This window comes from Buceros rhinoceros, unplaced genomic scaffold, assembly GCF_000710305.1.
Source record: "Buceros rhinoceros silvestris isolate BGI_N320 unplaced genomic scaffold, ASM71030v1 scaffold10721, whole genome shotgun sequence".
NCBI lineage: Eukaryota > Metazoa > Chordata > Aves > Bucerotiformes > Bucerotidae > Buceros > Buceros rhinoceros.
This window is the reverse complement of record NW_010392518.1, coordinates 18,416-31,196: the sequence shown is the minus strand read 5'-3', so window position 1 is coordinate 31,196 and position 12,781 is coordinate 18,416. Positions and strand designations below refer to the sequence as shown.

General features: G+C 36.6%; 1 protein-coding gene across 1 annotated transcript in view; it reads right to left on the bottom strand.

Moving 5' to 3' along the window:
- The window catches only part of LOC104500799 (cAMP-specific 3',5'-cyclic phosphodiesterase 4D), a 19,702-nt gene extending 13,476 nt beyond the window's left edge, over positions 1 to 6,226 (bottom strand). The window contains exon 1 of the mRNA XM_010144516.1: positions 6,179 to 6,226. Coding sequence (XP_010142818.1) covers positions 6,179 to 6,226 — 48 coding nt within the window. The remainder of the gene's footprint in view (positions 1 to 6,178) is intronic.
- Positions 6,227 to 12,781: the final 6,555 nt, after the last annotated feature.

Genomic DNA, 12,781 nt, shown 5'->3' with positions numbered 1-12,781 from the left:
CACACCAATATGAATAGAGGTAGGTTTCGTTGTCTCTGATTTAAGATTGTTATACGGTATCAGACCAACTACTGGGCCATTCCATGATCTCAGAAAATTGTCAGTATCTGTACGAAACATCAGACTAGAAAATACTGTGGAAACACCTTCCTTTTGCCTCTAAGGTAGCAATTCAATCTGGGCACTATAGGATAGAAGTATTAATATTCCACGAAATGTGTAATTGATTAGCTACTTATCACTGAGCCTTTCTTGATTCCTTGTAGACTCTAGGGTTAAACAATATCTTTTGGCATTATGTTTGACAGGTTAATTGCATAATACAGTTCAAGCCATCTTACATGTGTTTCATTGATTATAGCTCTGTCTTGATATTATCAACAAATAGCACTTAGCAGTATTTATTAGCAATTCAAACAACTCTTGCCAATGTAAATTAGCATCCGTCACCACTGAATTTTGTGCCATTCCCACTGTGCCATTCTTCCACTTTTTTTGTTAAGAATTCATCATCTTTTCTCCTAAAAAAGCCAAATGAATTGTGCTGTTTTCAGAACCATCTTTCACCTTGTTTACATCAAGCAATAGATATCCTTTAGTATGTATCCCTGTAAACATTCCTCTATATGAAAACAGGTAATTTATTCTTCTCAAAGAGATGTAGCACTAGGCTGTAAACATTAACCATCTCCTTTCTGTCCTACTGGAATCAGCAAAGCTCTTCAAAGAGGTCTTGCATAGTAAAAGGTGTTTTTCTCTTCAATGTTTTTGTAAGTCACCAATTACCTTATTGTTCACAGCGTGACAAATAAAAATTACCTTTGATCTAACACTCTCACCATTAGCTACTGCATCTTCCTGCCATCTTGACATGCCATCAGCTCAGGAAGATCCTGAGATACAAAGACAATTTGCATCCTATTTAGCCACAAGCCAAAGGTTCCGCTTTGATCTCAGATACAGCCATGTGCTAGCAAGTGCTCAACACATTTCTGACAATTAGAACCATACTGCAAATACGGTTGCATATAATATGAACGACGGGGCTCTACATTCTGCACAAAACCAGTATCAACCTCTATAGTGAGGTCTGATGTTTACTGACGATGTGAAATGCTAGAAACACAAGCCAAGCTTGGCAAGCAGTAAAGTTTCTGGTACAAAAATTCTAGGAGGATTTTTAGAAGTCTATCTTTAAACTTTCAACGCACACTGAAGTCACACCTGCATGCTTTTCCATCTGTACCTAGGAAGGTTAGAAACTATTAAGGCAAAACTTGAAGATCTTATGGATAGCTTGTCTCCAGATAGTATCCAGAAACCACGGCTTTAAATTAAATAGCATGTACAGGAATCTTAATAAAACATCAGAGAATGACAAAATAGCATTAACTTTCAGGCATGTCATCAGTATATTAATTACTGCTCCAATATTCTCTCTTCCTTAATTTAACCCAGCTAGTTTATTGGATCCCAACTAAATACATGAGGACCATCTGTCTTGTTTCCTAGTAAATCCTTTCAGATGATGCTCAACTTTGTGATGTTGTTTTTGGTGCAGAGGAACACTACTGGGTCATGTTCTACACTTTGGAAAAAGACCATCTAGCCACCACTGCTACATACTCTTCAGGAACTCTCCTTAAAATTTTCCCAGCTTTGAAAGAATTAATTGGTGTGTTTGCACTATGCTTTTTCTGCAGCCACCTGATACAACAAATACAAAGGACTTCACTTTTTTTTTTTCCAAAAGATAAATTTAATTCTAAGGAACAGGTAGGGAGAAGGTTTGTTATTGCATACTGTGAATCATCATTTGGAATTTATGGAGTATATGTTCTTTAAGAATTTCCAACTAAATATTTATTGTATGGATGTCCGCAATAAATGGAAGGTGCACGGCAGTCTTTTCTAAGGCTATGTTCCCCACTAGTTTGATGCAAAGCCTTGTCTTCCCACCCCCCATCACCCTTTAAGTCACCAGAACATAAAAGCACAAATATCAGCTTGAAAACATCAGAACAGACTGTACTGCTGCTAACATGGGTACAGTAAAACAAGACTCCCAGGTTCCGCAAGGCCCCTCTGTCAACAGTGAATCTGACAGGACAAGCCTTTGGTTTTGCAGAACTGTAGCGTGATTTCCTCATACTCTTTGACGTGTTGCTTGGTGCCAAAGCAACAAGATATTAATTGACATTTGTTTTTGAAACATCTGGACTAAGAAGAACTGTTTTGGTTTTCTCATTTGTGACAAAGCCTTATGACCACCATCCACATTGAAACAGATGAAGATTATATGCAGACAGCAGTTTCTGATGCAGAACATAATGCTCTTTGAGAACATAAACTCCACGAGATGAATAGTGATAGAGAAGGTGAGACATTTTTATTAACTATACCTTCTTTCAGTGTATCTATACGTTGGTTAATCTTCTGATGTTTACTAACTTGTTCATTGAGCAGGCAATTTTTTTTTTTCTAAGAAAAAAACCCAAACAAACAAACCAAAGCCAAAGCCCCTACTCTTTCCTGGTTTTGTGATTTCTCAAAGATTTCACGTGGGGCCAACCCATACCCAGTTGCTACTTCAAAGAGCATCAACTTTCCACTTATTTATACAGCTCTGCACAATGATTTTATAATGAAACTCTGCCTAACTCTCATGTGGCTTACACAAGATCTTACTACAAATCAAAGAAGTTTCATTTACACTGTCAGTCAACACCGTTTCAGTCATCCAGCAGACATTTCCTCAGTGCTTGATTCTTGGCTAGACTGTCCATACTCACATCATTTGTGCCCTCAGAAATAACATTTAGCACTTACTTCAAAACAAATCAGTGAAGACATGAAACAACCTTGTCATTAATAGTAAAAGACAATACCCTGTATTCTTTCTCAGAAAGAAACATTTTCCCCATGTTAAGACTAGGCATTGTTAGATTGGAAAAATTACACATATATATCCATTTGGAACATGACGGCCCTTGACTATAGTCTAGGAAGCTCCCCTTGGAAACAGACAGGCTATAAAATGTCCATTAAGTCAATTATACAGTTCTTCTCTTTGAATATTGACGTCATAGCAACAGAGCAGTCAAGTATTATCTGAATTTTTTTCCTTTAATTTGTTTCTATTGATTTTAATGATTTTACTTTCAGCATGGGGAGTGGGGGGAGGGCACACACAACCCACAACACAAACGGAGGTACAATATTCAAAACCATTAAAAATCTCCCAAAGCGACGAAAGTATACATGCACTTTTACCTCCACTGAAAAACCTAGTGAGTCTGATAGAGGGAGAACTGTAATACGAGAATAAAAGTGCATACATTAATGAGTCAAGAACAGTTTCCTAAATAGTCATCTCCAAAGAACAGGTTACAAATGAGGGATTTGGCTTGGTAGTTTAGGTCCTTCCGGGCTGAAGCCAAATGTGTGTATATCTCTGCATACATATTACTTTTGTCAACCTAGGATAAATGTACATAGGGTTTTCGCGGAAACAAATAGGATAATTTACTGATATCAGCAAAGGTACATACGAAAATTTAAACCAACTTTTTCAGTAACCATGTCTGTACAACCTTTGACACCAACACAGAAGATGAAACTAGGGCTAGAAAGTAGTCCATAGACCAAGAAGCCCCAACCTGTCTGTTCTTCAGTTTGAGTGTTGAAATCAGCTCTAAGCTCAGTGGAGGCTGGAACCAAATTACTCAAGAGCATCTCAAGCCTTTCTTTGCATTGGCTCCCAAACCCACATGGCAATAGATCCCAGCTTCAACCTTTCTGGCTGCCTCTTTTTTAGGTTAAGATTTCTAAAAGCTTACATGAATAGAACAAAACCATTGAACATTCATTAAATACTTCGAACATTAAACTTACATGGCTATATTTTGTTTCTGAAATATCTAGCAATGTTATTTTAGAAAGACATTTTTAACTAAAAAAGCCCCAAACTGTATTGTTTTACTGGATTTGAAAATCTTGTATTCTATTAAAACAAGACAAGGGTCTTAATATAGACAGGCCTTACATATTAATATAAGGCTTCTGTTTATATTGCTTGTCAACGCAAAACCATCTTTGATTTTAGCAGTATTCTTGATAACATAATACTCAGGTTGGAAGCCCACACATTTAATTAATATCAAGGTCACACACCGGGTTTTATACATAAGCTGTAGTGAGGTACATATCTCTAAGCCTGGCATTGTGATGGCAAGGCTCATTGTTTTGAGAAAAGATACTCAATGAAAGCCAGGAGTAAATAGCCCACATGACAACCATTCTCTGAAATATAGCTAACAGAAGCTATTGAAGTATAGCCTGAAGCATACAGAAATTACAAAAATACGCATAGTAAGGGATGTTAACATATTATCATGATTTCTAAGATGTTTCATTCTTCCTTAGAATTTCATGAATACTATAAATCATTATTTTGAATGCCATATAAAGCAGAACAACTTTGCCTCTCTTCACATTTTTCCTATAATGCATATCCTGTGAACTCAAGAAGCACTGTACTAAAATAAGGTTCAAGTACTATTCAGCTTCTTAACTAAAATGACTCTCTATAGACAGTATAGGACCCTGCCTGTACACAGGAGGGTTTTTTTCTATGTGCAATTAATTATAGCTACTATGTTCTCTGCTGAACTTCAGTTAGCAAAAAAATCTATCAATTTTAAAGGCTAAACAGTAAAAGTAAATAATTTTTGAACATCAGTGATTGAATTTTTCTAGTAGATGCATGATAGCATCTGTCTGCAAAAGCAGGAAATATTATCAAGTAAATTACAATAAATACTTCACTTTTAGCTGAATAGAAGGTAAATTCATATTTTTAAAATTTATTTATTTCTTTTTTTTTAATGAGAAAGGAATCCACCTAACTAGCATACTGGGATCCAATTTCTACATGGATGACAGATCAAAATCCTTGAGATTATACTGTTAGAATTCCGCATTAGCAGAGAATGTACACAATGACCTAATTGGACACAATGATCCAACGGGGGGTTTATATTTCTATTAAAAAAAAAATCTATGATAAAAACAGGCATTAGCACAAGCAAGGATAAGAGATCCAGTTAGGTGTGAATATAACGCTTGTATTATTTTTTGTCATTTAATTCAACACTTGCATTGTTCAGTTCAGGAGGAAGCAGAATTTTCATTTTAAGATGATGATTTGGAACAGTTATTTGATATGAAGTATATGATGATGGTGGGGTTTTTTTTTACAGGGGAGGTGGGCTTGGTTTTTGTTTCTTGGGTTATTTAAGCACAAACATATAAGTAGGACTAAAACAAAGCCCAAGCATGGTTCGTATTAAGTGAATTTCCGTTTTTTTCTGTAGACATATTGATCTAATTCCTCGGAGCAAAGATTTTCCATAAAAGAGATAAAAGCTTAATTAACTCTATTTTCTAGCTGTACTGCAGTATCAAGTTAGTTCAAAGCTGCTCTACATAATAATGTTGATCAATATTAGAAGGCGACAATTTCTAGTGTTTTAATCAATAAGCTGTCACACACACATACATAGAGGCTACCAAAAATGCTGCTGGAACATAGCGTTGATAATTTCACATTTCTTCAGCTATTAAAACCAGTACAAGTCATGCATTCACATATTACCCTCAGCCTCTTTACTCATGTTCTCTCCTATTGTACGATACCCCAGTTTTGAGGGTTTTTTTTTTTTAACTCTTTCAATGTCTAGAAATGCACTTTTGTAGAAATCTTTTTCCAATTGTCACATTGCTATACATTTCTCTCCTGTAAGAAAGAAACTTAGCATCATATTTTGTTCTATTGATTTTTTGCAGGTTCAATTATTTTTCAAGCACTTAGTGTTGCTGACATTGCTGTGTAGCATCATCTAAATAAGTAGAAACAACCCTCTTTTGAATTTCTTTGGTTTCAGACTTGGTCTGATTATCCACTGAAGCAACATTATTTTACAAGTGCCCACACAGTTTCTGTGAAAGAATGCATACTATGCAGTTCATTCTCATTGCTGAACAAAGGCTTGCTTTTCTGATTTTTTATTTAATAGTCATATTACTCATAGTCATATTATCCATACTCATGCTACCCAGGGATCATGCAATCAGGCACTGCAAATCAAAGTTCTTAAAATGTAAAACAAAATCCTACCTTTATGTAGCCCCAGGAAACAGAGAGTAAATAGTTTGCCTCAGGCATTTTTTATTTTTTTTCCTCTATACTACTAATCTAAGCTAATCAGTTCTTTGATACCTGATACTGCAAAACACTTCCAAGAAGAAAGATTCCTTCTTTTCCCTCCTAATTCTTTTTGCTGATATTCAGGTTCTCAGCAACTGTGTGCATAGGAGGCATACTGAGATTAATTCCAACCGCGTGGTCTTTCTGATTGTATAAATGCCATTTGTAAAACTCCCTATACTACTAATCTAAGCTAATCAGTTCTTTGATACCTGATACTGCAAAACACTTCCAAGAAGAAAGATTCCTTCTTTTCCCTCCTAATTCTTTTTGCTGATATTCAGGTTCTCAGCAACTGTGTGCATAGGAGGCATACTGAGATTAATTCCAACCGCGTGGTCTTTCTGATTGTATAAATGCCATTTGTAAAACTCCAAGCATTCAGAGGCAACGCTGAAGAGACATATTGTACGAGCTGAAGAAATATCTGAAGAGCTACGGATATGCATATTTCCTGAACACCAGGACTTAATGAATAATGTATGTCAATATGTTCAGCTGCTGGAAAGACTTGCTCTATCAACAGCTATCAAATAAGGAGCCGAAGGGGAAGACACAAACGGTGCCACTAATCCCTCCCATAGAGCCTAACTAGCAGCCAATAGTATGTCACCCTAAAAGATATAAATCTGAAGGGGTGGTGACATAATGTATGGTAATTTCCCATTGGCCAGCACTGAGGATTCTCCTGGGTATAAGGTTGTTTGTTTTTTTTTTTTACAGCAAATGCCATTTAATAATGGCATCCCCGCCTGCAGCATTCACATGCCATTCAGAAATAATTGGGTTAAGGTGTCCTCATTTCAGCAACATTTACCCGCTCTCTTCAATGGATATGCCATCTAAGCACTTAAAATTAGTACTGTGTGTATTCATGTGGATTGCCTAGTGATTTTAATTTTTCATATGGAACTGTATTTTGATTTTATTTGAGAAAAAACAACAGAAAAGGAGCTATAAGGTTTCTTGATCAGTCTGTTGTACTGTAACAACAAAAATGGTTTTGGCTTTTAAGTCATCTAGGTTAAAAACCGATTGACTTAGACAGACCATTGGGCCAGTCTGCTAGTTTCTACTGCTTTTTTATTTTAAGAGTTAAAAGCAGTTAAGATAGAGCAAGTTATGCATCTCACAATTCCCAGTAAATGTTAAGTTTCCATGCAGAAGTCAGAATTGAAATAGGAGCCCTCAAATTCTCACTGTATTTATTCAACTTTTGCTCCTTCTGCCACGACAGATTAATATAATCAATTACAGCTATACATCATAGAAAAAAGGGATTAATGGAAAGTGGAGCGTGTCAGTCGGCTGTCTCAAAACATTAAACAACATATCCCACCATCTGCCATTTAGAGACCAAAATTTAAATGGAGCAGTGCATTATCTTGCACCACTGTGCAAGGCATGTGCACTATTGCAGCAAATTTCTGAGTCTTTGCTCTATCAAAAGAGGGGAGAGTTTCCCCACATAACAATAGGAAAATGTCTAAGGACAAGCTGAATGAAGCGCAGTGTTCAGCCTAAGCCCACACTGCTGATTCACTGGAAGATGCTGACCGACAATCGTCATAAGGCAGGTTTTGGCTGAAGTGGTTTCTACTTATTTGGATGATGCTACACAGCAATGTCAGCAACACTAAGTGCTTGAAAAATAATTGAACCTGCAAAAATCAATAGAGCAAAATATGACGCTAAGTTTCTTTCTTACAGGAGAGAAATGTATAGCAATGTGACAATGGCATATAGTCAATAGATCATCCAGCATTTATGTATTTTCATACGGAAAGCATATTGTTTCCCTTAAAATACGTAATATAAAAAACAAGCGAATGAACACATTACTGATGCACTTTTTTTAAAATACGCAGTTATACCTGTCTTGGATCTAAACAGGCAGATGAATATAAAAGAATTCAATTTTGAAAACAGACCTGGGTTATTAGAGACTCAGCACGAAATTAAAGTAGCCTAAAAAGCATTTCTGGAAAAAACTTCTGATTCTTCCAGCTCAGCCTTTTAATACTGAATATAAAAATGCAATATCTGTGTTGCATTGTTTTCTGATGACCTGCAAGAGAGCACTGCTGCCACCTATCCAGCATGAACATTGAGAACTGAAATATTCTGCCTCCTTGCAGAAGGCAATTTCAATCACGACTTAGAAAATGGTAAAACAACAGCCATCATACTTCAGACTACTTAAGAAATTAACCACATGGGTACAAAAGTTTGCAATATAATATGGGTAGTATGAACAGACATTGGAAAGACAAGTTTTTAAATCACTTCTCTTACTTTGTTACTCCAAAGACTGGTTCTTCCTCAAATCTTATCGAAGACTGTCCCCAAAAGCACAGAACTTTTTTCAGATAAGAAATATTTAAAATAGCTGCTATTAAAATTACACTAGTTGTTCAGCACACATAAAACAAATCTTCCTTGAATTTTTTTTAGTCCCCACCAATGTATGAGATAAGACACATCCGTAAGGATTACTGAATAATAGTTTGTTGAATTTATTGAAGGATGTTAGAGTTATTAACTAGATAATTTTGATATAAAACCATGAAAAAAATTTTTACTCCAGGTTTCATAGATGTCACAATTTATTTTAGCTGCATATTAACTATACCGATAATAGGAAACTACATCTGATATGGACAGCTAATTAATTATTTGTATAATTTTCCCAAGATCCATAGCCTCCACCTCATAAAGCTACCAGTTGCTGGGGATATAATTTAGTAGTATGACTTCAATGAAGTATACCCTCTGACTTCGGCTACATGTAGAAGTATGACCTTAGAAATTTATAGTTGGGAAATCCACACCAGCACTAATTTACAGTAATAATTTTGGTTGGTTTTCATCCTCAATTCCCAGGTTGCAATGAGTGAATAATTAGTTCTAGAGGGGGTTATGGTGGATAGATGAGTGCACAGCAAATAGCTGCCCTACACAACTGAATATCTATGGTAATTCAAGGTAAGAAAAATGGAAGTTAGAGTTAAGTGGAAATCAAGCAATGTGAAAGGGGAATGCTTGTTTTCATACTCATGTGACAATAAAATATGAGGGAAGAAGGGAATAATGACATTTTCTACAATGGTTCCAATCAAGCAAAGAATATGGAAAAGACAAAGGTATAATTTGAAATGACAGGAATAAAATAATTCAGAAAAAAAGAAGTTTTTAATGAGCACTGTTGCGTGTTTTGAAAGAATCAAGACAATGACCCTGGAAGGCAGAAAGATGAAGTCCCTTAATACACACAGAGCCATTATTTAATCAACAAACCTGGATAACTTTCTCCTCCAAAGGATTCATAAAAGCGGTGTGAGGGATCCCAGGAGCTGCAGTGTTCATCTTTAGCAAATTTAAGACTTCAAAAATGTTAATTTTGTGCCAATTAAAATTTGTGAGAAGGATGGCTGGGTAACTGTCATATTGATGATCACAACTTGCCAGAAGGACCTATAGCCTGTAAACCACTGTAAAGCATAGAGACCGAACCTGCGGAGTACCAGACTTTCAAGGAAAGCTCGTTGTCCCCTGTGAACCAGAACAGGGCTTCTGATACAGAAACACATTACTGACAAGAACAAGGAAGGGGACTACATCCTCAGCAGCCTAGGAGAAACCTTGATCCTCTGACATAAAGTACCAGTATTCCTTTCTAGCTCTTTTACTAAACAAAGACTCCTGAAGGTTCAGTCAACAGAAACGTAAGGTGGCAACATTCCAGGATTGAGGAACAAAACAGAAAGAAGACTGAAGGGTCACTTTGTTGATTCAGTTGCATTATTTTTGAACTGTCTCACAGAAGACTTAAAATCTTGATCTTTCCTTCCACAGGTCAACAATGGGTATTTCGGGAGCTCCAGCAGAAACATGCTTAACTTTGAGGGCAGGAGAATGGTGCTTTTTAACTCTCAGCTGCAACCCTGGATTAACTGTAAAGCTGCACCAGGAACCTTCAAAGAAATGTCTCAGCATCAATCCTGCATACAAGTGTGCTGGATCTAGGGCCTACTGTCTAGTAAGCAGCACTGATTTTCATTGTCAAGGTCACATGGATTACAAAGGGGAACAGATACCCTCAAGATATCTCATGAGCCAAATGAGAAGCCTGTCCAAAAAGATCAAAAAGCATTTCTAGCTGGACCTCCACACAGAGAACAGCAATAATCACCCATGTCAAATCCAGCTCCCCCTGGTCATAAACACAAGACTGTTTTCACAGCATTAGCCAGCTCTGTCTGGCACTTATGCTGGTATGTACCCTAGCAGAAACTCTCTCCACAAAATGGAAAGTCTGCTCAATGCTGGAAGATGACAGCAGAAAAGAATGGTCATTTCATCCAGCAAGCAAGGGTGTGTGAATGGACTCAAAGTCATAAACCAGAACTGGTCTGGAGAATGAAGGAGGACAGCTAGGGAAAAGGAAAATACACTGAACCAACCAGCCTCACGAAAGCTCTCTGGGTTCCACCTAAGACTCCCTGACTGGAAGGAGAGAAAATTCAGAACTTAATTTAAAAAAAAAAGAATTATATGAATATGAGGAGTTCTTTCAGCTGCACCAATCAGCTGAGACACACAAAGTGAACAGCAGGGATGAAGACAAAGTTGTGTCTTACTCTGGTATCAACATGATACAAACATCACTGGTGGCTGGGAACCAATGTCTGTGATTGGAACAAATCTCTAACTATTCTGAAGGAGTCTCAGCTTTAAGGATCCTAACTTTAGCATAATTATGATGCTTTAAAAAGCCTTTCTTGGCAGCCTTCTGCTTGTCAGAATTACATTTATTAAACACAATGGAATAGCCTAAGCTATATAATTTTATGGATTTTTTTTATTATTTGGGAATATAGAATTCTCATGTCAAATATGAGAATTTTACGTTGCTGAACAGACCGAGATAACAACATTGTTCTGAAGAATTTTAGGGGAAATACACAGTAAAACCCAGGAACTGAGTTGTTTAATAAAGAGTTAGGCTCTTTTATTATTTTAACAAAACCAACAACAACAAAATAAAAACCAACCCCAAACCAAAAAACCCCAACTTTCTGATAAAATACATAATTCAGTGTTTGCATTTACTGCCCTCTAGCGATAATATAAGCATTAGCTATGAATATATAGGAACACATAAAACTTTTTTCAGACCAGAAATATGGTCCATGAATTTTCAACTACACCATAGCAGAGTCTCTACAGGTATTCTCCACAACTACAGCATTTTCAACAGACACTCCTGAGCACCTGCACAAGGAACAAAATCGACGCCTTATTTCAACCCATGTTTTGGGGACCACTGGCAATCTTTTAAGATGCAATATTCTCTTCCAACTTTCTTGCAGGAATTCTTCTACACAGAGTACGGTATGCATATAATGGTTTCTAAAAAAACCCAACCCTGCAATAAATGAAGTTTGATTTTGACAAGTATTTTGCTGTTTACAATATTCTCCTATATATTTAGTGTCCCCTTAATTCAGTACTGTCAAAATTTGGTAAATTACAAAAAAGCTACTGTTAAAAGCTAATTTAGATCAGGTAAAAGTAGATCAGGGTGTGATGACAGCTGCAGTTACATCAGCAGATTTGAGGAGGCAGTCATCCTAGCAGAGAGCAGTGATGAATAGCTCAGGTGGATATCTCTCCATCCCGCCTGGCAATGGACAGAATCAGATGCATAACCACAATCCCATGGTTTCGTCCATGAATTTACTATTGTGAACAGAAGGCTTTTCAAGTTTTGCCCTGAAAGCAATGTTAAAGAAAAAATACTTTACCTTTAGTTTGATATATAGAGATATAAAAATATACAAATCATAAAACCACACTACATATCATGCTTTTATGCATGTGTCAACATGCATCCACAGCATATTGATACAAACATACAACACGTCTGCATCACAATAGGAGGAGTTGTGAAACAATAGACCAGAGCTATTTAAACCTCTGGCCTGGAAATCCTTCAAACAAATATCTTGGCTAAGGCACTATTTTTCAAAATCATGCTTGAATATTCAAGTATCAGCATATTTCTCAACAGACACCAGGTTGTTTTGCTCAAAGTTTCTCTCTGTATTTTTAAAATATGCTGGCACACAAATCAAATGCGTGCTCAGCTTGCACTGGACATAAGCTCAGGGAACCTGGAGCAAACTGAAATTTCCCATTTCGTATTTTTCATATCTGCTTGATATGCAAAAATCCGTCATATTTACACAAGCTATTTTAATGGCACTCTTTCCTTGCTGTTACTCCTCCAACTGACTTTGGAGGGAACAATCTAAAATTAATCTTTCGAGACAGCTCTTGAAGAAGCCACAAAATACCACCATGAGAGGGCTCTACCCGGGACTTTTACTACACCATGTCAGCAATTTGTTTGCTTTACAATAATTCTTGTATTTTATAGAAGCTATCATTTGGATGGAAAAGTGAAAAATAAAATAGAAATTACTTAATCATCACTTCATTTCCAGGACT